The 27402-nt window shown below is 47.6% G+C and overlaps 2 protein-coding genes across 4 annotated transcripts in view; one reads left to right on the top strand and one right to left on the bottom strand.

Moving 5' to 3' along the window:
• Nucleotides 1-16889, top strand: part of PARP12 (poly(ADP-ribose) polymerase family member 12) — a 39095-nt gene extending 22206 nt beyond the window's left edge. The window contains exons 7-12 of the mRNA XM_030308555.1: nt 1657-1798; nt 5098-5194; nt 11419-11494; nt 13273-13403; nt 14216-14367; nt 15759-16889. Coding sequence (XP_030164415.1) covers nt 1657-1798; nt 5098-5194; nt 11419-11494; nt 13273-13403; nt 14216-14367; nt 15759-16084 — 924 coding nt within the window. The 3' untranslated portion in view covers nt 16085-16889. The remainder of the gene's footprint in view (nt 1-1656; nt 1799-5097; nt 5195-11418; nt 11495-13272; nt 13404-14215; nt 14368-15758) is intronic.
• A 2766-nt stretch (nt 16890-19655) lies between these two features.
• The window catches only part of TBXAS1 (thromboxane A synthase 1), a 156017-nt gene continuing 148270 nt past the window's right edge, over nt 19656-27402 (bottom strand). For all 3 annotated transcript variants that reach the window (XM_030308556.1, XM_030308558.1, XM_030308557.1), the window contains 3 exons: nt 24086-24223; nt 22372-22534; nt 19656-19916 (listed from right to left, as the gene is read on the bottom strand). In XM_030308556.1, coding sequence (XP_030164416.1) covers nt 19842-19916; nt 22372-22534; nt 24086-24223 — 376 coding nt within the window. In that variant the 3' untranslated portion in view covers nt 19656-19841. The remainder of the gene's footprint in view (nt 19917-22371; nt 22535-24085; nt 24224-27402) is intronic.

Raw genomic sequence — 27402 nt, 5'->3', positions numbered from 1 at the left:
TCTGTAGGTTCTTCAGTCCAGTCTCTGCTTTGTCATCACGTGGCCATTCTCTTATAAGGACATAGGTTATGTGGATTAGGGGCCCACCCTACTCCAGTATGATCTCAACTAACTACATCTGCAGTGACTCTGTTTCCAAATAAAGTCAAGTTTTGAGGTACTAGAGTTAAGACTTCAGCATATCTTTTACAGCAAAGGAGGTGGCATAGTGCAGTCCATAACCTAATCTTGTGTATAAAGGTGTTACTGTCCAGGCCCACTGAATTTTCCTGCATTAAACTCAATGTCCCTGAGGTGTTGGGCTCCGGGATGCTTTACCCTGACCTGTATCCTTTTTGGATCATTCTCAACAAGCTGCTCATGTTGATAGACCTTTTGAGTTAGCACCCTTTCCTGTGATCTGCTTTGCCTTGATCTAAAACCTCTACAGTTGTTCTCACCCTTTTGGGCCTGAACAACCCATTCATCTCTACATGGAAGTAAAGACCCCTGTTCGTTCCTTCATTTTCCAGGATCTAACTTGTGTTCCTGTTACTTGTTCATCTAGCCACTTTTCATGGAGCGCTGGCAGGACGTGGGACCTTGCCAGACACAGCCCTTACTGTGCCATAGAAGCTGGCAAACGGCCGTGGGCACAGGTGCCAAATCTTGTGGCATTTGCAGCCTTTGCCCGCTCCCTCCTCACCCTCCTGTCTCATTCCTCCTCAGTCTCCTTCATGGGCTTCTTCTTTCCACCCTCCTTCATGAATGTTGGGGTGTCCCAGGGTCCAGCCCACACCTCCATTCTTCTGACATTAGTGGCCACCTTAAGTGGTCTCTCCACGTCTGTCTGCAGACCAGATTCTTTGAACTTGAGACTGATGTATCTAGATACACTCCTAATATTTCTGTGGCACCTTTACTTTTTGTTCCAGGCACTGTGCTAAGTGCTTTGCAGGCCTTATTTTAATTATTTTCCTAGTCCTTTGAGGATGGGATGGCACTGTGGAATCATGATAGGAGTATGATTTAAGTTTTCTTCCTGTTCTGTTGAGATAGTGGAGGTTCAGAGAGGTTAAAATAACTTGTCACAGTTATGAAGGAGCCAAAATTCAAGCTTGGTCCATCCCCAAATTTTAGATAGCTTGGAGGTAGTTGGATAGAAGTTGTGAGATCAAAATGGATGATTGAAAGCAGAAGAGCTTCTCCAAGGGCCCAGAAAAAGAAAACAGGAAGACTAAGCTCTGACTGCAGGGTGGTGGGTACAAGACTGGGCAGAGAAGAGGCAGCCATGCTCAGGCCATCCCTTCATGCGGATTGGAGAATTCAGTGTTGGTGTTCACCTTCCCTTGAATGGAGGTGTCATCCCTTAGGAGTGAATGCTGTGTCTTATTTTGCTGCCATCCTGGTTATCTTGGTATGGTTAGCCAGGATCTGCATTTACTCCCTTTCATTTTCTGGGCAGCTTTTGGAGGCATTCGTGCTGGCTTCTATTCTGTGCCTCCCTCTCCTGCCGCACCCCTACTCCCTGGCTCTTCTCTTCCGGCTCCCCTGCCTCCCGCATGACACGAATATGCACCATGGTCATGCCTGCAGTGTGGTGTGGGTAGCACCCGGCAGCTTTCCTCATCATTGTAGGTTCTTGGCTTCACCACGCGTCTGGCTTTTCCCTTGTAGGGCATGGAGCACCCCGTGACCACCGTCTGCAGCAGCGATTTGGAGAAGGCCTACCTGGCATACTGTGCACCTGGGTCTGATGCCCAGGCAGCCATTCTGAAGTTCCAGGCTGGAAAGCACAAATACGAGTTAGATTTCAAAGGTACTTCCTGACCCGCTGCCCCCACCCAGCAGGGCTTGGCCATCTTTTGGCTCTGCCTTCTCCACCTGCACCCTGGAAAAGGTCCATGTGCACACTGAGGGCCAGGAGAGAAAAGGAAAGGGTGGTAAGGGTGGTCCCTGCTCCAGAAGTGCTGCACATCTGGAATGGGAGACAGATCTGTAAACAGATGATGCCAACCCGGTGGGATGGAAGAGAAGTTGCCTGGGGAGGGGGTGGTGAGAGAGGACCCCGAGATGGAGACAGGGGCCCGAAGTGTGGAGGGATGGGGGTGGTCTGCATGCGTGCCGTGGTGGTGGGCCTGTAGGCCATGGACGACGAGTCCCTCTGGTCTAAGGGTTAACTTGAGTCCCTGATTCCTGTCATAGCAGTTCTGCTGTGTCCTCCCTCGAATGGCAGCTCCATGTCGTTGTCTCCGTAGGCACCTGTGGCTTAGGTGGGCTGCAGATTAAACACATGCTAGGTGCACACTTTCATTAAAAGTTGCTGGGAAGCAGATTATCCTGTGCTCCAGATGTTCTGACACTGGGCTTTAAGTGACTTGTCCTGGTTGCCTTTGCAGACAGACAGAAACAGGCCAGATACTCTTTGGCCAGTTCATGTAGTGACTGATTTTGGAGAATTCCTTTGTTTAAATTTTAGTTTTTTTCTGTAGCTTCTCTGAAGACGTTTTCTCTTGGATTTATTAGTCCAGCTGTGTTTAACTCAGTTTTGGCTTACATTTGCTTATTTTTTATTTATTTTTTAAATGTTTTATTATTTATTTTTGAGAGAGAAACAGAGTGCGAGTGGGGGAGGGGCAGACAGAGAGGGAGACACAGACTCCAAAGCAGGCTCAGGCTCTGAGCTGTCAGCACAGAGCCCGATGCGGGGCTCGAACCCACAAACTGTGAGATCTTGACCTGAGCCGCAGTCAGATGCTTAACTGACTGAGCCACTCAAGTGCCCCAACATTTGTTTTTTTTAAATGTTTATTTTTGAGAGGGAGAGAGTGCCAGCTGGGGAGAGGCGGAGAGAGAGGACAGAATCTGAGGCAGGCTCTGCACTGTCAGCAGAGAGCCTGACATGGGGCTTCAGCCCACAGACCGCGAGATCATGCCCTGTGCTTAACTGACTGAGACACCCAGGCACCCCTTGAATTACTCACATTTTAAACTCTGAATCCTTCTGAATGTTCAGTCCTTTTAAGGGGAATAACTGGGCCTTCATTTAAATATGGTTTACTGTTTTCTCTATTTTTATGGACCTTCTTCTGGATAAAGGGCAGCAAAGTGTGTCTGGTGAATTATCCTAAAATCACTTTACCTGCCTGCTGTTAGCCAGTTGTTTTTCTTGTGGTTGTGGGGCTTATCCTCTTCCTTAAGGTAGAATCGCTGCCCCTCTTCCTTAAGGTAGAATCGCTGTTCCCCTTACAGAGAACTTAAAAGTTTCTTCTGCTCTGCGATGAGAACTGCTTACCAGCCTTCAGTCTCTGCTGGAGAACACTAGCCGTACATCAGGTGGTTTGCAGTCCACGGTCTGATAGGTATAAATACACTAAAGGGGACAGCCAACTCCATGAGGATCAGGTCTATATGGCTAGCACCCATCTGACTGCTGCTGGCAACTGTTCTTAAGTATCTGGAAAATATCAAAACCAGAAATGTCAGATGCAACCTTGATCATTCTCACCCTGGGCCACAGCCCCAGGGGATGTAACAGAAAATCAGGCTAAGGGTGGGAAAGAGCACACGAATGCAGTTTTCTGCAAACTGCAGGAAGAAGCGAGTTCACCCCAGACTGACCCAGGCTCATGCGAGTAAGGAGAATTACTTTTGTTGATGGTGGAGAACAGCAACCACAGAAGTAGTTTGAGATGAGTTAGCTTCCCGTCTCACTGCCTCACTGAGAGGTGTAGTGAAAGCAAGTCTCGGACCCAAATCTGCCAGACACATTTATGAACTAAGTATTATTAGGAAACAAGTACATTTAAGAAACACACACAATAGGTCAAATGATTTGTACTGTAGGATTGAGGGGGGAGGAGGAAGCCTCAGGGAGGTGGTGGGGGAAGACTCAGTATTGTCATTTTAGGGACTCTTGTTATAAGTGCTGCTCAAGGCCACTGCCAGGGCCAAGATTCCAGAGGCAGAATTCTGACAACTGTTAGCTGGCAACAGATGGGTAGAATCCCAAAGGTCAGGCTTGTGTAGGGACTCAGCCTATGTATCCCTGGTAACGTAAGTTAGAGAAAATGTCTTATTTTTCCCTGTCCAAGGGAGGGTTGGGAGTGGGTCTGACATATATTTAGCCAGTCCGCATATCTTGAATCATTTCACTAGTGAAAGCCCATTTCAGATTTATCATGATGTCAGTCAACAGGCCAATAAAAACCCATGTAAGTGTGCTAATTATTGATGGGGAGTTGAGTGGTGGACAACAATGGGGGCAGTGGTAGCCATGTCTGGATTATGGGTCCTTGATTAGAATGTGGGGGACCCCCAAGGAGTGCCTGATCTTGACGACCTCCTGGGCTACAGCATGAGGGACACACATCTAGGTGATAACGCAGCATAGGTTCAAATGCTGTAATGTAAGTTACAGACACCTACAAGTTAGTATTAAGTGTTTTTTAAATGAAAAAAAGTTGTTTTTGTACTCCAGGTTCAGAAAGTAAGACTTGACAGGGTTTTCCTGGTGGGTAAGGACATGGAATCTAGCTCATAGGCATTTGTGATTTTTCAACTTGAGGGTCAGTGTCGTCCTCCCCCACCCCCGCCCGCCGCCAACCCTCAGGATTACCCTGAGGGTTTTGGGGTGGGCACGGGGCAAGAATTTTGTTTATTAAAGATGGTACAGGTTTAAAAGGTTTAATACTGCTATGGAATCAGTTTAGTCAAATTAAGCAAAAAAGTCATAAGAGTAAAATTATTATATTAACTAAATCCCACTGGCTTAAGATGTAGTAATTTAGTCTCAGGCTGGGCTGAAGCTTTTTTATATCCAAGCTGGGAAAAATTGCTAAGCAAAATAATAGTTTAAACAAGATTGGAAGGAACAATTTAAAAGTACTCATGTATAATTGTTATGTCAATTACTCATCATTCATGTGTTCATTAAACCCAGTCTCCTAAGGATACCTATTTTCTTTATGGATATTTGAAATGTGAAAATTGCTTTATTTCTTAGCAGACTGATCCTATACTACACATTTGGATTAGTTTTCCAGCCCATTTAGTTGTGTTTATAAAACCTTGCTGTCCTGTGTGCGTATATACATTTGGTGTTTTTTTTTTTTTCAGCCTTTGTTCAGAAAAACCTGGTCTATGGCACGGTCAGAAGGGTTTGCCGGAGACCCAAATACGTGTCTCCCCAGGAGGTGAAGGTGAAACAAACCTGGTAGGTGGCATGTGTGTCATTTGGGGTGCGCTGTGCTGCGTGTACAGAAAACCTACTCAGACCAGCCAGCACAGTGAGAGGGTTGTTGGCTTCCATAACCGAAAGCGCCCACACTCCCGTCTCTGCCTAGCTCTCCTCCAAGTACCTTTTTTCTTAAAAAAAAATTTTTTTTTAATGTTTATTTATTTTGAGACCGAGAGAGACAGAGCATGAATGGGGGTGGGTCAGAGAGAGGGAAACAGAATCTGAAACAGGCTCCAGGCTCTGAGCTGTCAGCACAGAGCCCGACATAGGGCTAGAACTCCTGGACCGTGAGATCATGACCTGAGCCGAAGTCGGATGCTTAACCGACTGAGCCACCCAGGCGCCCCTCCTCCACGTGCCTTTGTACTTTCCTTCACTGAATGCCAGAGTGCTGGTATTAATATCATTGTTCTATAAAAGGTCTGAGAGTTCATGAATCTGAAAAATCAGGGTACACCTAGCACATTTCAGATAGAGAAATATTAGCATGTATTACAAGAGTATAAAATATAATGCAGGTTTATAGAGAGGTGAACGTTAGAGTATTATACTAATTACCAGATTAACTTTTATTTATTTTTAATGTTTATTTTTGAGAGAGAGAGCGAGAGAGCATGAGCAGGGGAGGGGCAGAGAGAGAGAGAGAGAGAGAGAGAGAAGGAGACACAGAATCCGAGGCAGGCTTCAGGCTCTGAGTCGTCAGCACAGAGCCTGATGCAGGGCTCAAACTCACAAAACAGTGAGATCACGACCTGAGCTGAAATCAACGCTTAACCAACTGAGCCACCCAGATCAATTAATTTTTAATAAAGCATTAAAGTGACAAAGCAAACACAACATATGTTTTAAGTGTGCCAGTAATGTTACTGAGTCATAAAGGTACTCTTGTGCAGATTTTTCCAGAAACCAAAAAAGTTCTTTACTTTAGACTGATTTGAGAGAATGGTTAAGAAATAGTAATAATATCACTCCTAATATTTTCTCTCTGTTTCTATCTTCATGTAACTTTCTTTTGTTATAACTTGGAAGGGGTCTTTTCAGTAGCTCTTTGGTTTTTTTGTGTTTAGTCCCAGAGTTTTTTATTGATAGTGAACTGTGGTTTTTGCTTGTGATAAAAGCACATTGCTCTTTGTTCTCCATTTGCATCATGAATGAATGGCAGTTCTGATGCCAAGTCACCTGTAGCAATTTGACTCCTGGCATCCATATTCCACTACTTGGGAAATGTTTTGAACCAGAGAATTATCTTTGTAGGTAGGAGATTGGTGATACACAATTATAAGGCTGTTAGTTGTGATCAGTCTAGACTTGAACCTGGCTCGTCAGGTTTTATTTTCAGTTGACTAGTTGAATTCTAAACTTGAGTATTTTAAAATGTTAAAGTAATAGAAAACTAATGGAATTAGATCAATAAAAATCCATGTATTTCAGGACTTGAATCTCATGGGATACCAAAAAACCAAAAACGGATACTTGAAGGCACTAACAGGCCAGCTTCATCCTCAGAGTGGGTTCCCTTACAGCTGCCAGAAGCCATTAGGGTAGCGCCCTGCCTTGTAAGCATTTCAGAGCAGGAGAATGCCCTTCTGCGGCTGATGGGGGTATATTTATGAGCTTTGCTCTGATCAGACTTCCTCTGAACCACTAGTTTTAGGCTTGGTGCAGATGTGCCAGGATTGGAGCTGGGGAAGGGGTCCTTTCTCTCCGATCCATGCAGCCACATGATGGGGGAGAGGAGCCTGGCTGGCAAGAGATACTATAGTACCAGTTACATTCGGGTGTGTCACGGCTTAAGCTGAGACTTCAGCCAGTGTTGTTAGCCATTTCATGGAGAACTGGTAGTTTCTCTGTTGGCTCTTCTAGGTCTCACAGATGGACTTCAGTGGTTGTATTTGTGGAGCATGGTCATTTAGAGGAGAGTTTGATACAGGATAGAGGGGAAAGGTATTAGCAATTCAAGCAAAAGGTACACTCAGTGGTCCGTATCCTGCCTGCTGTTATCTCCAGTGTTTCCGTAATGAGGACCTGTTTGTATAAGTTTTTGGTTTATCTTTATTATCTTTTTTTTTTTTTTGCAAAAATAAACAAATGCATATACAGTGTTTTCTGGTTTTTCTTGTGCTAAGGGTAACATTCTAAATGTATTGTTCTGTACCTTTTCTTTTCCACTTAAAAATAATTACTTCCTTTCAACGTCAGAAGACGTTAAAGTCTTCTGAAATCTGTTGTTGTCTTCGTGGCTCTCCATCACCTGTATATACCCTCGTTTATTTAGTCTGTTCCTTTTAGAGGTTTATTTTGCATTGTTTTAGATTTTTTACTGTCACAAGTGTAACGGCACAATGGATGATCTGGTGTATGTGCTGTTTCATATTCATGGAGGTTAAAGCCCTAGAAGGTAAATGCAGGTTTCTCTTGATGGGGTTGGACCATTATGCACTTGCCCCAGGATGCTTGAGGTGCCTGTTTGCCTCACATCAAGCTCTTGGACTTTTGCTGTTCTCGTGGGTGGCAAAGGGTATATCAGTGTATTTTAATTTGCTTTCTCTTACGAGTGAGGTTTAATATTTTTTCCTAACCTGTAACAGCCATTTGCCTTTTTCTGTGGATGGTTTGTCTTTTTGTCCAATTTTCTGTCAGACTTTTGGTATATTTCGTAAATATTAAGAGCCTTTTATCTTTTGGAGAGCTCACTCGGTTTCTTCTTTTAAATTTTTAAAAATATTTATATTTGAGAGAGGGAGAGAATATGAGTCAGGGAGGGGCAGAAAGATAGAGACAGAATCCAAAGCAGGCTTCAGGCTCCGAGCTTTGAGCTGTCAGCACAGAGCCTGATGCGGGACTCAGAAACTCAGGAGCAGTGAGATACGACATGAGCTGAAGTCAGGTGCCTACCTGACTGGGCCACCCAGGTGCCCCATCACTCAGTTTCTTATACAAATTGCAAACCTTTTTTCTTGGTTTGTTATTTGCCAGCTTTGTTTATGAAATATTTTACCATGCAGAAATGTTTATTTTTTATTTTTTAGTGAAATTTACCCATGTCTTCTGTGTATTGCTTCTGGATTTAGAGTTCAGTTAACTGTGGCTGCTTCTACTTCTGAAAGTTTATTTTTGATTCTTTCCCTATCCAGAGACTACCTTAGATACGGTTTGGAAAAAATCTGTCTCCTTTCTGAGACTGGATGTCTTTTATTGTCACTGTAATGTTGTTTTCATGGGGCCACAAACACACCACACATCAGAAATAATAGTGATCATTTTGGTTAAATTCAAACTGAGATGTGACTCGATTTAGGATCTCTCTGCTGCATAAGCTAAGAGTCAGTGTCCATGCAGTGAAGTTTGTGGCTCTTCCTGCTAACCCATGTGACAGTAGCCAGATGTTGTAACTCTAGAAAGCAAGTCTGCTTGGGCCTCTGTGGCAGAGTGGGACTATTAGAGTAGGTCGCTTTCAGAAACAACTTCTTGGGGCACCTGGGTGACTCAGTCAGTTAAGCGTTTGACTCTTGATTTCAGCTCAGGTCATGATCTCACAGTTCATGAGTTTGAGCTTTGCATCGGGTGCTGTGCTCGTAGTGTGGAGCCTGCTTGGGATTCTCTTTCTGTCTTTCTCTGCTCCTCCCCCTCTTGATCATGCATGCTCAGAGATCTCTCAATCTCAAAATAAATGAATAAAAAGAGATACAACTTCTCTGTTTATGTGAATGACAGGGTCACAGAATATGATCTCCACATTCCACAGTTATAATACAAGAGTTTAACGTAAAGTTCGAAATGGCATTTACACATCAGCTATCCGGTTTAGCTCCTTACTGTCCTTATATCCTCCATAAAAATGTTTTATTCATGTGATTGGGTCTTATTTTATCTTTTCTTGCCTCCTTGTGGATATTTTTTGTCATTTCGTTTTTTTTCCCTTCTAGTTTGGAAGAGTTATACATTGTATAACTATTTTTTTGGCCACCTTAGAAATTATAATAAGTGTTCTTAGGTATGAGTCAAGTCTGTATCTTTGTGCTTGTATCAACTAATATAAGGGCTTTCATATACCTGATTCCATTATCTTCCTCTGTTTTTTAACTTTGAGGTACTGTTATTTTATACTATGAATGTTTCATTAGATTTACTCACATTTTACCACTTTGTAATTTCAAATTATCTTAGATGAGTCTGTTGGAAAATTCTGTGTTTTTGTTTGCCTGAGTACATCTTTATTTTGCCCTCAATCTTCAAAGATAGTTTCACTGGCTGTAGAATTTTGGGGTGTGGTTATTTTCTCCTGGAATGCCGAAGAGGTCACTCCACTGTCCTCTGGTTTCCATTGCTGTCTTTGTGAAATCAGCAGTCGGTCTAACTGGAGTTTCTTTCCCAGAATCCCTCGTTTTCCTCTGCTTTGCAGATTTCGTTGGTCTTGCTGTCATGCACTGTCATCTTGGTGAGGCTGGGCATGTGCTTTTATTATCCTGTTTGAGATTCTTGGGGCTTCTTAGACCTATGTGTCAGCGAGTCTCCTTTGTTCTCTTTAAGATTGCCTCCATCCTTTCCTCTCTCCTCTCTTTTTCGAGGTTCGGTTAGGTTCCAACCAGATTCTGGCCTTCTGTCTCTCCCTCTTCTCTGTGTCCTAGCTTCTTCCCCACATCTTCCACCTCCTCATTGTGGGGCCACATTCTGAATTACCACTTAGCATCTCATTCAGCTCACTCTTTTCTTCCCTTCTCAGGTGGTCTCCCCTGCTCATAAGCCTGTCCTTCAAACTTCTAGCAGGGAGTGTATCTTTCATATTTAGAAGTTCCTCCTAATTCTTTTTCAAATCTTCATCTTTTTATAGTTTAGCTCCTTACATAGGTTTTTAAAGTTTCTCTTTTATTTCTTTAAACATAGAAAGAATAATTGTTTTATAACCTGCCTCCTAATTTCAGCATCTTTGGTCTTCATGGTCTGTTTCTGGCTGATTCTTTTTTAAAATTTTTTTTTTTCAACGTTTATTTATTTTTGGGACAGAGAGAGACAGAGCATGAACGGGGGAGGGGCAGAGAGAGAGGGAGACACAGAATCGGAAACAGGCTCCAGGCTCCGAGCCATCAGCCCAGAGCCTGACGCGGGGCTCGAACTCACGGACCGCGAGATCGTGACCTGGCTGAAGTCGGACGCTTAACCGACTGCGCCACCCAGGCGCCCTGTTTCTGGCTGATTCTTGCTCATGGGACCTTGGTTAGTTATTTTTAAACTGTGCTGTTTTCCTAGGAAAGTTATTTGTGGGAGTTCCTTGAGGCTTAGGATGAAGGTACGTCTTATGCCAGTGGAAACAGAAGGAATATCTTTTGTAGGAAGAACAGACCATTCTGAAAAGGAGTCAGAAAAATTTGGAATTATAGCTTCACAGTCCCTGTTCCTAGACCCTTTGTGTGATGTGTCTTTTTTTTTTTTTTTTTTTTTTTTTTAAGTTTTTTGTGGTGGGGTGGGGGGAGCCATGTGCCTTTTAGAACTCCATCTTTCTTTATCTTTTTTGGAAGATCCTATGGTGCTGGTGTTATGTGAGACCTGTAATTAAACTTGCTAATATTGCAGCAGTAAAAATTAAGCATAGTTGGGGCACCTGGGTGACTCATTCAGTTAAGTGTCTGACTCTTGATAGCTGCTCAGGTCATGATCTCATGGTTTGTGGGATCGATCCTCAAGTCGGGCTCTGCACTGTGACAGCATGGAACCTGCTTGTGATTTTCTCTCTCCCTCTCTCTCTGCCCTCCCCTACTTGTGTGCTGTCTCTCTCTTTTCTCTCTCAAGAAAACATTAAAAAAAAAAAAAGCATAGTCAATTTAAGTAGGGTATATACAGACCATAAGTAGCCTCTTAGCAGTTTCAATCAAATTTCTGCTGCCAAATTGGTTTTGACGTAGATTTTATGTTTTTAAAAATGTTTTTGTATGCCAATTACACCTAATTGAGGCTGCTTGGAAAAAGTTGCAGAGCTCTTTGAATGTTAAAATGATGAGAGTTTAGGCTGCTCTAATCAGTTATTCTCTGCCTTTCATACAAGAGTTGGGATACAGGTGAGAAATGGATCCCTTGTGCCTTATCATTTGCGTTTTGGCCACATGGGCAAAGTAGAGTGCTCCCACATGGTGGATAGTGTGTGTTTAGGTGCTTCCTTACCTTCTACCTGCTTTCACAAAATGATATTTGTTTACATTTTGTAGCAGTGTCAAGTTTCAAGGCCCAAAGAGCATCCCAGACCATTGGGACCCCTCGGCCCTGCCAGACCCTGGCTTCAAGGTATGGGACTTGCACTGTTTTGGTCTGTGGAGGAGGGCGTTCTGTGACCTAGTGAGTGAACTGACTCCACCACTGAGGAAGCTATGAGGCCAGGCTGGGGCAGGAAGGGAGAGTTCTGTCGGGTTTTGTTATTTTCAGGTATAGGGGGTTTTAAGCCTGGATGACCACCAAGAAGATGGTTGTGGCCCCGAGGGGAGAGGATGTATTGTGGATGGAGCATGATGACTTAGAAATTTCTGGGAAGGGCAGAAATAAGGGGCTTAACAGCTGCTCCGCCAATACGTATTAGTTTTACAAAGCAAGAAAACAAAACCAGGGGAGGACTTAAGTATGATGAGGGACGCGGAGAGGGGGAGTTGCTGTTGAAAGGTGCCGGATGTTCGAAGACCAGGAATAGCGACTCACCTGGCTCATGCAGTGCCTGCCAGCGAACAGGAGCTACACTGAGTTCTGTGGAGTGCTCATGCCATTGTCCGACTGCCTTGTGTACGTGTGGCCCTCAGACTGCCCTCTGCTGCTGGCTTCCTGCAGAGCACTGCAGACCAGCTCTCTGCCCTGAGAGGACTCCTCTTGAGTTGGACAGAGCACAGAGACCCCAGCAGCACACGCACACACACGTGTAAAGGGCTGGGCGAGTTTGAACAGCAGCACTCAGCACCGCAGGACGAGGTGTCTGTACCGAGGGGAGCAGGGAAGATGTCACTGGGTCCACACCTAAATGATGGCTGGTGCTTTTACAGGCAGAGGTAGGGGCAGAGCATACAGGTCGATGGAAACTTCTTAGGGAGAGAGCCTGGGTCAGGATAGAGGGCGTGTGTAGGTGTTGGGAAGCAGGAGCGACATCTGGGCCGTGCTGTGGAGTGCTTGGTTGTGGGGCTGAGATGCAGGCTGTGACAGGTATGGGAGCCCTTGACAGTCTGGTCTGGAAGGGGCAGGCTGGTTCCACACTCAGGGGAGAGGAGTTTGGTGTCCTCCCTGGGGTGCGACCAGGGAAACCAGAGTCAGAATTTCTGTTGCAGGAGCCCATGGACATTCAGACGGCACTCAGGGTGAGGGTAGGGCATGCTACAGAGGGATTCCTCACGGGTCCCCAAATGGGCTATCACTGGGCCGTCACTGGGCCAAGCCTCGCAGAGCCAGGCTGGTTAGGTGCAGGCTTCAGGTGTGGGAATTTGTGGATGGTCGCTGTGTAAGTGTCAGCTGCCCTTGGTTAGGAATCTCCTGGCCCATAGGGAGTACTGTTCCTCAGAGCAAGACACTAGGGGAGAGGTGGACTCAGCTGGGAGGACGCAGCAGCCAGGCAGCATCCCTGCAAGTCTCTTTGTGCTCCTGAGTTGATGTGCGTCTGTCTGCCAGCCTGAGAGCTCCTGATGCGTTGCTGCCCATAAGCCTGAACCTGCTTTAACAGGGTTGGCCCCCCTCTCTCCCAGATGTGTGCACTCCACATTTTTGATACCAGTTCTGGTCTTGGAGGCTATATAGTCTGTCCTGTGTGGGTACAGAGGAGGAGAAGGGATGTCCTGGGGACACCAGGGTGGTGCTGACGTAAGCATCACCTGCCTGTCCTTCAGGAGGGTTTCACAGTGGACAAAAGGGAAGTGACCACAACTTGCATACATCTCACGCCTGGAGACACTACACCTCTTGGCAAAGGGAGGGTGGTGATCACTATCTGGGCTTGTTGGCAGTTCTGGTGTTTTATGAGCAACCTTGAGAAGGGATTGATGTATATCCTCTGCTTTGATGATAACAGAGAAAAAAATATTTGCTCCCTGCAGAAGATTGCCCTCAGTTCTGCATCGGATGAATATCAGAAGGTCTGGAACCTCTTTAACCGCACACTGCCTTTCTACTTTGTTCAGAAGATCGAGCGAGTCCAAAATCTGGCCCTCTGGGAAGTCTACCAGTGGTGCGTTGGGGGCTCACTCTTGGTGGGCTGGTGACCGTCCCTCTGATACATACACAGTAGCTAGCTGCTTGCCAAACATGTCCTAGGTTTTAGGGACAATCTGAGATGGCAGCCAGAGCTGTGTCCCCACTTTCCTCCCCGTCTCACTATCCTTATAGCTCAGTGCTGGCACATCCCTCAGTGCCGAGGGACTGAAGCTGCCCTAGTGACAAGGCCAGTGCTTGCCTCTCTGCCTGAAGGTCAGCGGGACTGGTCAATGGAAGCCACCCACACCTTGAGGAGTTAGAGAGATGCTGTCCTGACAGCCACACAATGGGGGTCTCATCTTTGTGTCCGAGGACTAGCATGTTCTTGGGCACCTAGGGACTTGGCTTTGTTGAGAGGAGATCTGCAGCAGGTCACTGTGGCAGGCCTGGGAACCTGCTGACCTGTCCCCAGAAAGGGGGTTGGAGCAGTGTCCTCTGTATTTGGGGCCCAGTGATGAAATCAGGGTAGCACACAGAGGGGGAAAGGGGTGGCCCCCACTGACCAGCATCTTCCAGTTCCCCCAGCTGAGCTCCATGCAGAAGCAAGGTGCTGAAGAAGAAGTAGGTCTGCTTTCCAAGGACTGGTCTGCTTTGGGAGTTCAAGAAGCCGCTGGAGGCCTTTTCACTCCAGTCCCGCTGTTCACCTTCTTTCCCTGGTCCATGGCTGGTTTCACGGGCCTGGACTCCTGCTGATTGTAATAAAATGTGTCTTCTTGGGTCGAGTGGCCTGTATTTGGCAACAAGCACCCTCTGCCTCCAACACACATTCCTCTCCCATAATTGTAGGCAAAAAGGGCAGATGCAGAAGAGAAATGGAGGGAAGGTGGTAGATGAGAGGCAGCTGTTCCATGGCACCAGTGCCAGTTTCGTTGATGCCATCTGCCAGCAGAACTTTGACTGGAGGGTCTGTGGTCTTCATGGTACTTCTTACGGCAAAGGTAAGGGCGAAGGTGGCCCCACTGGCAGAACCTGGCTTTACCTCCCCCCCACCCCTGGGGCCCGGGTGGCCATTTTAAGGCAAATTGATGGAGGGCATGGGAGAGCAGGGTGAGTTGATGAGCTGGATCAAACTCAGTGAGGAATGGACCCAGCTGGTGGCACCCTTGTTCTTACTGTGTGCAGTCAGGAGCCTGACCCTAGGTTTGAGCAGCTGGGGTTTTGTGTCCCTGTGGAATGGAGGCTCTGGAAACGGTGAGCAAGAGTGGGGTGAGGAGAGCAGGTACCTTCCCAGCCCTGAGTCCGGCCCCAGACCATGCCCCCCAGTCATTAGAATGGGAATCGGAACAGTTCAGATACGCTTGTGTGCGTGTCATGCCAGCTGTAATGGGAGTTCTCTGTTTTCTGGGTTATTTTAAAACTTTATTTTGAAATAATTTCGAAACTCACAGGGAAGTCTCAAGAATAATTATTTTTTATTTTTATTAAAATTTTTTGAATTTATTTTTGAGAGAAGGAGACAAAGCATGAGTTGGGGAGGGGTGGAGAGAGAGGGAGACACAGACAGAATCTGAAGCAGGCTCCAGGCTCTGAGCTGTCACCACAGAGCCCCATTTGGGGCTTGAACTCGTGAACTGTGAGATCAAGACCTGAGCTGAAGTTGGACACTCAACCGACTAGCCACACAGGTGCTCCAAGAATAATATTTTTAAAACTCCAGCATAAGTTCTACCTAGATTAATCAGCTTTAATACTTTGCCACGGTGGCTTTATCCTGACCCATGTGCAAGTAGGTGGCATATATGGTGCCATCTTTAACGTGACCACGACATGGCTGCTAGATTGAAGCATCTCCACAATGTGATGCTGTAGTGAACAGCCCCTCTTCCGACCCCATCGCTTGTCCATCAGCCGTTCTTGGAGGTGGCAGCAGCTGTGGAGTCGGGATAGAGAAAGCCAGTGGCAGATGTATTTCTGATTGTGTGTGTGGTGGCCTCCAGTGCAGGCTCCTGTTCGACAGCTTCATAATTGTCTGCGTGGGGCTCCTGGCATCCAGTGTCCCGTGCGGGGTCTTGTTCCCTTTCCACACCAACCTTGTGAGGCCGGTGTGACAGGCCCCGTTGAGAGCTGAGGAAGCTGAGATCTGGGGGTTAAGTAGTAGTTTGCCCAGGGACCTTTCAGATTTGAGGGACAGAGTCGGAATCTGATCTTTCTGTCTCCAAGTTTGGAGACTCCTCTGTTGGCCTTCATGAGGGAGGACAGGAGGCAGGGGCATGTGGTGACCGAAGGACAGAGGCCATCGGCACTGCCTGGTTGACAGGACACCCCAGCCTCCCCTTCCAGGCTGCGGGCTGTGCCCCGATACCAGCTGAGCCCGCCCGTGTCCTTGCAGGGAGCTACTTTGCCCGCGACGCCGCATATTCCCACCACTACAGCAAATCTGACACCAAGTCCCACACGATGTTCCTGGCCCGGGTGCTGGTCGGGGAGTTCGTCCGAGGCAGCGCCTCCTTCGTCCGCCCCCCGGCCAAGGAAGGCCACGGCAACGTCTTCTATGACAGCTGCGTGAACAGCATGTCCGACCCCTCCATCTTCGTGATCTTCGAGAAGCACCAGATCTACCCTGAGTACATCATCCAGTACACCAGCTCCACCAAGCCCGTGGCGGGGGTCTCCACCCTCTTCTCCTTAGCATCTTTCTTTGGCGGCCGGCAGTGAGCGTGCGGTGATGCTTTTAGTGCCTTTCAGGCTTCTTGTCCTTGGAGTAGCTGTTTGGGAAAGTTTTCTTCTTTTTTTCTTTTAACAGAAAACTTTTTAATGAACTGTTCATTTAACATTGACTTCCTGATGAAGTTACATTCTTAATCTCTCACTGATGATAGTTTTTAGTTTTAAGCCACTTTTGGGCTCATTAGTAAACTAACCAGAAGTGACTGTAGGTGACTGTATTTTTAGTAGTGTGTTAAAATTTTATTATTTACACTCTTTGTTGACTTGGCAGCTGATGGGCACCAGGCACAGAGTTTCTAGATACTATTTTATGGATTGATTTTAGATTTAAGTTGCTTTCTCTGCAGTGAGTGGTTTGGTTTTTCAGGGTCTCAGTGGCATCTCATTTAATTTTTTGTCAGAATGACACAGTAGCCACCGGTACAGGCGGCAGTCACTGTGTCTGTGGCTCTGATCCAGGCAGCTCTTCTCCTGGGCTTCTGGCCTTGGAATGGCCTGTATATCACAGGGTTAGAGCAAGTGGCTACTGTGTGGTGTCACCGCAGTCCTGTCAGTTGCCCTGTGTCCCGGCAGGGTCAGCATCCCTCAGAGGAAGCGCTTTAATCCTGGCAGGTGACATGGTCCCCCCAAGGGCCCCCAGGCTCTGCCCACCAACACCCGTTGCCGCATCTCCTGAGTACACTGGACACCCTCCAGATGTGGGTTTTATGTTCCTGTGAGATTGGAATACCTGTGCTGCAAATGTCACAACAGAGTATGGAAATAAAAAATATTTATCTGAGGTGGGCAACAAGCAAAGCTCATTCTTCAGCGTCTATTATCGAGCACCTGCTGGATACAGGCACTTTTCTGGGTGTCTGGATACAACGGAGCCTCCATTACTGGCCTCGGGGGCTGTGTGTGGACTTACCCATGGGGCTGATGAACTTGAGGGTTCAGGGCCCCTCACTTGCTGGGGCTGTCTCCACAACCGTTGCAGGGGTGGGTCCTAACTATGTGGCCACATGGTCATACATCTCAGTTAAATGCGTAAAAATTACATATTTGGATTTTTTTCCTTCTCCAACCCCTATAAATCCCAAGTTCCACAAAACCCAGATTGGCTACTGAGTAGAGTGTGTTGTAGATGTGTGTGTGTGTGGGGGGGGGTACATTCTGTGAGTGTCATCCACACACAGCAGGTTATGGGAGTCTCTACCGGGTGCTGGCTGGCTCTGCTCTGGGGGAGGAGGGGCTGACAGGGTGGCTCCGTGTTATTAAGTGGCTGTACCTGTTGGTCTCTGGGTTTAGTCCTCAGCAGTGGGCTTCTCACCTCCCCTACACCTTTCCTACCCATCCCCCCATCTTCCTAGTACAGTGTGTCCACCCCATGTGATGTCTTCACTTCTGCTGCTTTGTCCTCACATTTTCAGTTTAGTGCTTTCCCTCTTTGGAGTAGGGTTAGGGAGTGCTCTGGAACTTTACACAGGTCAGCCAATCAAGACCAGTCATAACTGAATTTTATGACCGGAGGAATGAAACAACAGTACTATCTTACCCACCCGCAGGGCTGGTCACCTGGTTGTACGTGGTGTGATTTTCAGAGCCCCCAAAATATTTCCCCCATGTCCTGACTAATCGTAAGTTTTATTCATTGCTTTTTGATTAAGTCATGGTCCTACTATAGCAGGGGTGTGTTGGAGGTGCAGAAGGGTGTCAGGGAGAACCATTAAATCAGGTGCTTGCCTGCTACATCTTAAATATAAGTGATTCCATGCTCATTAACCACGTGGCTGCTGGGAGCTTAGTAGTGGGTGGCATGGATGGTCTGGGAGTGTGGGTGGGAAGAATGGCTGGAGAACGGTAGGAGGTGATCACACGCTCCAGAATTGGCAAGTGAGCTACGAAGACTCATCAAATCCAGAGGCCCTGGATTTGCTCATCTTTGAGAAAGCAAGCCAGGAAGAACACCTACTTAGATCAGAAGTTTGAGAGAAGGATGGGGTCCATCTTGCCAGATTATTGGGATGGGGTGGGCACTGTGATGGAAAGATGTCAAAATGACGGTAATTCTCTTAGTGCAAAAACGTGGTGGGACCCAGGGTGTGTGTGTGTGTGTGTGACTGATAGGTCATGAGGACACAGTTGGGCTACAGCTAAAGGGTTTTGTGGAAGACCCAGGCAGTGCCATCTCCTGCCCCGTTAGCTAGTGTTGCATGTGTATGGTGGGATTTCAGGAGAGCTAGGGATTGTGGGTTGAAACCATGGAAAAGCCGAGTCTAGCAATTCTAGAACATTAGGAAGCTTCCCTGTTCCCCCCCCCCCACCCCTGCTGTTTCTAAACATGGTGAGCACCTGGACAGAACAGGCGAGGGAAGCCAATGGAGCTGATGGGCTCCGGTACCAGGCACAGGCTGTGCCCTCACAAGGAAGCCACGTGCTCAGCTGGGCCCTTCTGCAGGATTGAGGTTACTTGATGGCCATAGGGGGTCAGGGGTTGGGAGACGGGCAGGGCAGTCTGGGAAGACAGGTTAGATCCCCAGGAATGGGAATGTGTGGCTTTCTCCACTGAGTCTGAGCCTCAGGGCCAGACATGTCAGAGAGGCTTGATCCCTGAGAGGAGCCGTGGTGGCAGCAAGGTTGCAGAAAGGGCTGTGTGATGGGCTGGCCAGGCAGCACCCAGGGCTGGGACAGTGGTGGGCGACAAAGCTGCCTTCCTATCTCTGGGGAGGCCAGAAAGTGAGAAGAGGGCTCTCTAGGGAAGGACTTTGGGGGAAAGCTTGGGGTCCTTTTGGCTGGAGCAGGAGAAGACCAAACAGCAGAGGCAGGATCCACAGCCACGGATCCGTGGACACCTGTTGTGCCAGCTCTTCTGAAACAGCGTAAGGGTGGTCAGCCTCTGGGTATCCAGGCTTACAGATTCCCGCTCAGAATGTTACCTATGGGGCATTTAGCCCCTTCGTGCTGCGCACGTTACATAGAGGAGGGAGCTTTGATCTAGGACAGCTCCCTTGTTTTACAGATGAAGACAATGAGGCACAGGAGGGTGGAAAGACCAGCAGTCATGACCACACACTGCTGGTGGCAGATGTGGGACTCACCCTGCAAGCTCTCTGTTGAATTTTAACTTCTCCGCAACACGACAGTTTTAATAAAGTCACCTCGGTATTGGATTCTTTGATCAAAATGAAGAGAAGTTACGATGCCTTTAGTGCATTTTAGGCTCTATCACTCTTCTGTGCATTAAAACATTATAAAGTTAGTATTAGCTTACCTAGGAAAATCAAAGCAAAAGAAAGCTTTTGAGCCACTTGTCGGAGTTAAGCTTCCGATAAATATAGTTTTTTAAGTTAGACACCATAATGTACCGGAAGTTGGAAAGGCCCACGAGGTGGTGCTGTTAGGGCAGCTCACCGGAGTGTCCCCGTGTCCTCTGCCCTGTAGATTCCTTCCATCCTGAGGCTAGGACTTCCTTCAAAACCCTGAGTTCTCAGTCACGTTGACAAAACTACATTTTTGCCTATTTATCAGCAATCTCTTATTGAGAGGTGGGTCAGCGGTTCCTACACCATCAGCAAAGTTAAAACTAAGTGCAAGAAACATTTATTAAATGTTCAGGAACATTTGGGAAAAGTTATGTAAAGACCTCTTTTGTACTTGCATGGTGGGCACCCTTTCAATTGCTTCAGTGATGTTTTCCCCCAAATCTGAATTTCCACATCAAGGTTTCCTTTGCATTTGGGGGGGGGGTGTCCTCATAAAACTGTCAGCGAGAGACAATCTTGATATAGACGCCATTCTTCGGACCTAGGGCAGATTTGGATTCTAGCTGCAGTGGTACCTAAAATAGAGGAGATTAAGATACTTGTTATAGCTAACCACATCTATAGGAAAGCTTTTTGAATTTTTTTTCAACGTTTATTTATTTTGGGACAGAGAGAGACAGAGCATGAACGGGGGAGGGGCAGAGAGAGAGGGAGACACAGAACCGGAAGCAGGCTCCAGGCTCCGAGCCATCAGCCCAGAGCCTGACGCGGGGCTCGAACTCACGGACTGCGAGATCGTGACCTGGCTGAAGTCGGACACTTAACGACTGCGCCACCCAGGCGCCCCTCGGAAAGCTTTTTGGAACTGGGCCTGAAGTGGGGTTGTGGAAATTTGAGAGAGAGCAGTGCTGAGGGAGCAGAGCAGCCTCCCCAGCACAGCCTTGAGAGGCCAGCAAAGCTGCCGCTCAGGGAGGCTGGGCGCTGGGGCCCCACCAGCACATGGGTGCTCGGCCCTTTTGTCCATGTTAAAAAAATACTGTAAGTAAGGAGGGTACTCAGTCCCACATTTATCCTCCCAAGAAGTCTGTGTAAGAGGTACTGGTGGCTCACTTTGCAAATGAAGAAATGGAAGTTCAAAGAGGCCAGGTGACATGTCTAAGGTCACGTGCCTGGCAAGTGAAGAGCAAAGTCTCAAACTGTCCCCTCTCCTACTATTCTCACTCCCTGGTGCCCTGCCAGTAGCCAAGCAGCATCCCCTCTTTTCAAGTGGCTTTGGGAGAGTGGCTTCATACCGTTCCCTTCTCATGAGTGCTGTGGCCTAGCCTCACTGCCATTCAGAAAGCTTTCCTTATGTCCAGCTTACAAGGCAGATGGGTGGTGGACTGGGGACTTGGAATAAAAGCCAAAGAATTACTCAAGAAGCAGGTGTCCCCCTGAGCCCCGTGTAAAATGATGGTTCAGTGGCTAAAGGAAAGAAGCATCACTGGGCCTTAGTGCTGGGCCTTGGGTTTTTCAGATGTCTTTGGGGGTTTTAGTTCAGATGGGAGAGAAGTTCTATGACCAAGAAACAAGATGGACTAAACCTGTGCTACCCCACCAGTAGCACATGTGACTGCTGAGCATTAGAAATATGGTTAGTGCAAACGAGGGGCTAAATTTTTAATCTGATTATTAAAATTTAAATAGCCAGATGTGGCTAGCTGCTACTGTATTAACACAGGTATAGACAAAGTGGAAACACTACTGGACTTCAAAAAAGGAGGTTGGCTGGGGCTGGCAAATTCAGGGAGAGCTTCCTGGAGGAACGTGCCCTTTAGGTGGGGCTAGGAGTCGGAGAAGCCTTGTGAGCAGCACTTCTCAGGGGCCACTTCAGGACATAGGGGAATACCCAAGGATTTGGAAGATGGGATTAGGCTGGGAACAGAGGAGTGGGAGAGATGGCATTCTTGGTAGGGAAGAGCAGGTAGAACTCTCGGGGTGGGAATTTGGGGCAGGGAATACAAAGTGGGCTCAGACGAGTTCTCCTTAGAGCTGGTAGGCTCAGGGACTCATGGCTGGTTCTTGAGCTGGGGAATGCCAGCCATAAGCAGTGTTTTGGGACAATGGTCTGGCTACTGTGCCGTTTGTCAAGATCAAGGGTAAGTGAGAAAAATCCCAAAAGGAAGTCCTGCACACATGGAACTCCTACCTCAGGTAGGGGTCCGCTCTTGTCTCTGTTGGTTTGGCCCTGTGTTCCCAGTTTGCACCTCTCTGTCTAGCCTTGAACCCAGTCTCCCTGTTCGTCAGAGGCAATGAATGCCACTGTTTGAATCTAGAAGTTCTCCATTCATCACTGGGTACTTATTATTTGTTCCCTTATGCACCCCCTGTCCAGCTATGCACAGGGGCTCTGAACAGGCATGGAGGGGCACAGTGTTGTTATGTAGGGAACAGCCAACATGGCAGAGAGGTGGCTCCATGTAGAGGAAGGAGGGAGGCTTGGGGGCGAGCCCAATCTGGTGTGAGCCCCTTTCTTCACTCTCTGGCTAGTCATTCATTTGCTAATATTTGTTCAGTGAAGGTGTGAGTACCTGCCCTGTACCTGCTGCTGGAAGCTCCAGCAATGAATCAGACAGACTTTTGGTTCCTGCCGTCACAGAGCCTGTGGTATATGGTAAACGTAGTATAAGGCCTCAGGCAAGTTACTTAACCTCTCTGAGCTTTATTTTAGCTCCTCATCTGAAGAATGGGGATAATAAAACCTACTCTGGGGGATTACTGGGTTCTCATTGCCGAGGAGAGAAGAGGTACAGCTTTCCCTGTACACGGAACGTTCATAGTAATAACAGCTAACACTCGGCTGATGTGCCAGGCACTTACCTGAGTGCCTGTACTGGCTCATTTAAGCCTCGCACGGCATGAACAGGGAGGAGGTGTTATTACCAACCCCCTTATACCGACCAAGGCCTCTTGAGGCCAAGAGGGATTAAGGATCGGCCCCGCCATGAGAACTGGAGTGGGCACCCCCCGTGCCCGGGAGAGCGAGCTCACCTGCGTCTCTGGGCAGGACTCGAACCGGAACTCACGCAGGACGTGGAGCAACGTCAGCTTGATCTCCAGCAGCCCCAGCCGCACCCCGAGGCAGCTCCGGGGGCCCGCCCCGAACGGCAGGTACGTGAAGGGACGTCGGCGCCGCCGGGCCTCTGCCGTGAACCTGCGAGGGCCGTGCGGTCAGGGTAGGTCAGGGTAGGCCGCGGACACCCCGCCTCCCTTCCCCTTCCTCTGCAGCCACTCGGTGTGGCTGAGGGAGCCCTTCATCTGAGGCCACGCTCCTACCAAGTGGGCCTGAACCCCACCGTGCTCAACAGAATTCTGTCTTCACGCGGCCTCCTCCCTCTCTGGAGCAGGTGGCTGCCGATCCCTGAGCTTCAGTCCTACCCTCTCCTGGGTCTGGCAGAGCCGGAGAGGCACTGCTGATGTAAAGGAATCACCTGGAAGGCCCACTTTGCCCTCTCGCCCTCTCCTTAAGAATTGATTGTGCTGTTAACGAGCCTGAAGGCTGTGATTCACGAGGATAAAAGTCTTGAGAAAGCACAGCCCTCCTCCCCTGGGCCTGTGGCACCAAATTTCCCATCAGCCAGCGGAGGGCACCAGCCATCACCAGCTTCCTAAGCAGAATTCCCCAGGGAAGCAGCCCTCCCTGGAGGCCACTACCTGCGAGTTTATCTGTTGGTGCCATTCGGGACAGCTATCTCCCCTGCCCACACTTGCCCTTCTGGTTCAAGTGACACCTGAACCATTGGGTCCTTTCCTAACGGGAGGCCCTTCCGCAGGAATTCTCTCCTACCTGCTACCAAATAGCATTTGCCACATGTGTTCTGTGACAGTAGAGCCAGGTGTCAACTACTGTGTTGTCACAGCTCGATTCTTACTACCTGTGCATTTTTCTGGGCCTAGGAGCCCTTGACCCCCTGCCCCTTTTCAACTAGGATTAATGCACTTTTTTGTTTCCAAAGGTGATGCTGTAAGCCTTACAGCTGCAGTCCAGGGTGCTTGATATTTACTGTATTTCCGAGCCGCTACGCACTCGATGTTATTGATCTAGATGCCACCGCCCACAGGTTCCCAGTGAGGAGGTTGTAGAGTCAGGGCTCCTTTCCACAGAATGTTGTAAGTCCTACAGGTGGAAACAGCCCGCCCGGGGCCTCCCCATGGCCAGATCACACAAGGAAGGGCTATGGATTGATTCTGATGCGGAGGGTGTGGACACCTGCTCATTTTAAATCTGGGATCCTTGAAATGAAGTTTAGGCAACGGACCAAATCCGTGTAGGGGGCAGGAGTGGGGATCCAGGTCTACTGTGTTAGCATACCTGGATCTCATGAATTCAGGGAGAAATTTAGTTCATAACTCTTACTTAGGAACAAGCTCCAGTTTTTTAAAAAGGAAATCTATTGTTGCTTCCCAGAGCACACCTGAAATACGATCCTGTGTCCTGTTTCCCGGCTTGAAGAAACCGAGGGCCCCCAATTGAAATTGCCTTGTTACTTGCATGCAGGGCTGCTGAAACGCTACATCTCTGGATTCTGTTGGGGGCTTTTAAAAATGGTACCGGTATTTCCTTTGGAAATGATGCCTCACAAATATCTCACTCCCATGACTTTTGACTGGGGACAACTTTACTAAATCGGTGTTTCCCCTTGGCCGCTTCCAAGGGCCTGCCTCTCGTGTCCCTCGGGGGCCCATTTGAAGGGACTGAGCTCACCTCTCAGGGTCGAAGGCCTCGGGGTTTGGCCAGTACTCAGGGTCATGGTGCAGGGCGCCCACCGCCATCTCCACCACGGCGCCTGCCGGGATACGCTGCCCCTGAACCTCACAGTCTCGCGCCGCCTCTCGCGTGAACCTGCGGGGACACACGGGTCAGCCCCCCCCGCCCCCCCCGCCTCGATTGCGCAGCCGCAATAAGCAGAATTCGGCGGAGGTGCTCTGGGGCAAACGGAGTCGGAGTCTGAAGTGCGTGGTGAGGCTGGGGGTATAGGGGGTCAAGAGGCCCGGCCCTCTTTCGGGGGTGACCTGGATGGTTTCCACACACCGCCCCCCCCCCCCCCCCCCGCAACCCCCTCTACTGCCCAGGACCCTGCAATCTCTAGGCTCTTTAGACTCAGTTGGCGCTCAGTGAAAATGCATTCATCGATCTCGGTGCATCCATCCATCGAGCCTGAAGAGCTTCTCTTAGGCCTGGTTAGGGGAGCACAGGTACCTTTGAAGGGCTTCTTTCTGGGGAGGGGCTTGCAGGGTTACTCCCCTGCCCACGCTTTCCCTCATCTTCCGTTCATGGTCAAGCCTCTTTAAATTGCCCTCGCCCACCGCTTTGCTTTACCTAAAGGAAATTTGGGTTTGAAAATCTGATCTCGGGTCATTGTCTGTGTCACTATGGATAGCTTCTACTCGAGGGGAAAACTTTTGGGCAGCTTGTTTACTGTACCAAGTGGCCATGGCACAGTCCCATTTCTTTATATATATGTATTATATATATACTAAAAATTATATATATATATACTAAAAATTATATATATACTAAGAATTATAGATATACTAAAAATTACATTTATATTATATTATATTATATTATATTATATTATATTATATTCTTTTTGATAGGGGGCGCAAGTGAGTGAGTGAGAGACAGAGGGAGAGAGAAGCAGGGCTCACCCGATGCGGGGCTTGAACTCACAAACCGTGAGATTGTGACCTGAGCCAAAGTCAGATCCTTAACGACTGAGCCACCCAGGCACCATGTATTGTATTTTTAAGGGCTAGACTATAGATTTTTTCATATGAACATAACATTTCTGGAAGAATACCTGAACTTCTATGATTTCTTCTAAGGGATGAGACTGGGGTGGAGGATGGCAGGGGACTAGAGGTGTCAGCTTTCTCTTTGGACCCTTCTGTATTGTTTCGATTTTTGGTTTTGGTGGTTTTTGTTTTCATTTTAAGTATAAGCATATTATTTTTGTAATATAGGTAATTACTTTAAAATTAAAAATAATCAATGCTGGCTTTTACTTCACATTATAGGACTGGACTTTCCTAAATATCTTAGGGGAGATATAATTGTTATCCTAATTATTATTATATACTCTTCTCACTTCTAAGAGAAATTAAGAGCAATCCGAGGCTCCTTGTGGGATTTAACACTCTGTTAAAGCTACCAATGCAATTAATATGTGCTTGGAGCTGGTAGCAAAACACCGGGGCTCAAATCAGAGCAAGAAGGTGGGGGTTTCTGATGTATGCAGCCTCAGTTCTAATGGGTCAAACTAGGCTATACCCTGGCATCCCCTTCTTTGTCGTCTTTACTGGAAATATCTTAGACCTGGATCCAAGACCCCCTCAAAGCCAGGGCTTTCCCTTCTGTATATGGTTGGGCCTCCTGCCGGGCTAGGCCAGGCCACACACAAGGCCAGAAAAATCTGCTGAATTATATTGCATAGAAACCTGGATTCACAGTGATAACACTTCAACAAGAGTTTTGTTTTCCACAGGGGCCATTCTGAGATTTGGGGGGAATAATGGTGTGTCAGTGCTTGGGAAAAGCCAAGATGCTTTTTTGAGATTAAAATAATAAAATAAAGTAAAATAACATAGAATTCTCACTGTGCCTGTATTCACCAAATCTATTGCTTGGGCTGAAGCGAATTGGCTTCTTGTCTGGCTGAAAATAATGATGGCTTGCCTCTCTCATTTCTGTTGTTTGATAACAGAAGTCAGCAGGGCTGATACGTTAAAAATTCCAACAGAGTAGGTGGGGAGGAAGGTGAGGCCCAGGAGATCACGGCTTGCCCAGGATTGGAGCAGGATGGAAGCGGATCATTTGACTGGAAGGTCAGTCCTTCTTTCTCTTCACCTCGCACCTTACATGGTGCTCCACTTAGAGTGGTGTGGCTTTTCAGATGTTCTGTCCCACTGATTCTCACCACTCCTGTGGGGCGGGCCGAGCAGACATTGTGTGCCCACTGAACACACAGGAAGCAGAAGCACAGAGCAGTGCAGAATTTACCCAAGATCACACAGCAAACTAAGGGCAGTGATGTGAACCTGTCTTGACTTTCTATCTAAATTTGTTCTGTGATTACGGAGCACTGGCACTGTATGTGACCTTATGAGGGAATCAGCAAATCTTGTCCTGCCTTCCCGAACCAGCTGCTGGTTCTCTGGAGCAATGCCTTCGCTGGCTTCCTTTTTCACAGTACTGTTTATAAAAAGGTCACTAGGAGAATTGATCAGAGCATTTTGGCATTAAAGAGCCTGTTCACGTTGTCGCTCAACACATCATCTCCACGAGGTCTCGCGTGATGAGTTCTTGATTGGGTTCAGATCCAGGAAATGACGTGTCTTTGATCATTGATAGACTTTCTTCCCGCTAGAAAACGTGACCGTTCAACTCTGCTGGTTTCTGTCTCGGCCAGGAGCCTCAACAACCGAGCAGGGACCTGACTCCAGTTATCGGCCATCTCTAGGGTCCTGTAAAGGCTTCTTTCCTCTAGACAGCCTTTGTTCTATCACTGAATGTCTTATTTCAAATTTCATTTTAATGTGTATAGCAGATGCCCACAGTTCCCTTGGAAGGAAGCTAGATATAAATCATTAAAAAATGAAGATTGGAGACAGTTTGCTCTGCAGCTCCCAAGGAAATCAGGGAAGGCCCATAGAATCTGGCCCTGGAGTTACTGGCTATTCCCAGACCAGGGAGACTGAAACACTGTGTGCTTGAGGACCGTGTGATTTCACTCCCTTCTGTGGAATTCTCTCTCTTTGCTCTGGGTCTGAACACTGCACAGTCGCTACAGTCACACTCTCTGTGATGTTTTTGGTTGGAATATAATTTTGAGATACCTTCAAATCATCCACATTTTCTCTTAAAATGGCAAAAGCTACCTCCAAATCGATTATGTGGTATATTCATTCATAGACATGCAGAGTGGAACTTACAATATATAGGGTTAAATGCTTTGCTTCTGTTTCTAGAACCTGAAATCTGGCCACTGTTTCCCTCCCTAAGGGTCTGGGGACCCAAGT

This window comes from Lynx canadensis, chromosome A2 (genome assembly GCF_007474595.2).
Source record: "Lynx canadensis isolate LIC74 chromosome A2, mLynCan4.pri.v2, whole genome shotgun sequence".
Lineage (NCBI taxonomy): Eukaryota > Metazoa > Chordata > Mammalia > Carnivora > Felidae > Lynx > Lynx canadensis.
The sequence above is the reverse complement of the archived record's forward strand: the minus strand, read 5'-3'. Positions and strand labels throughout refer to the sequence as shown.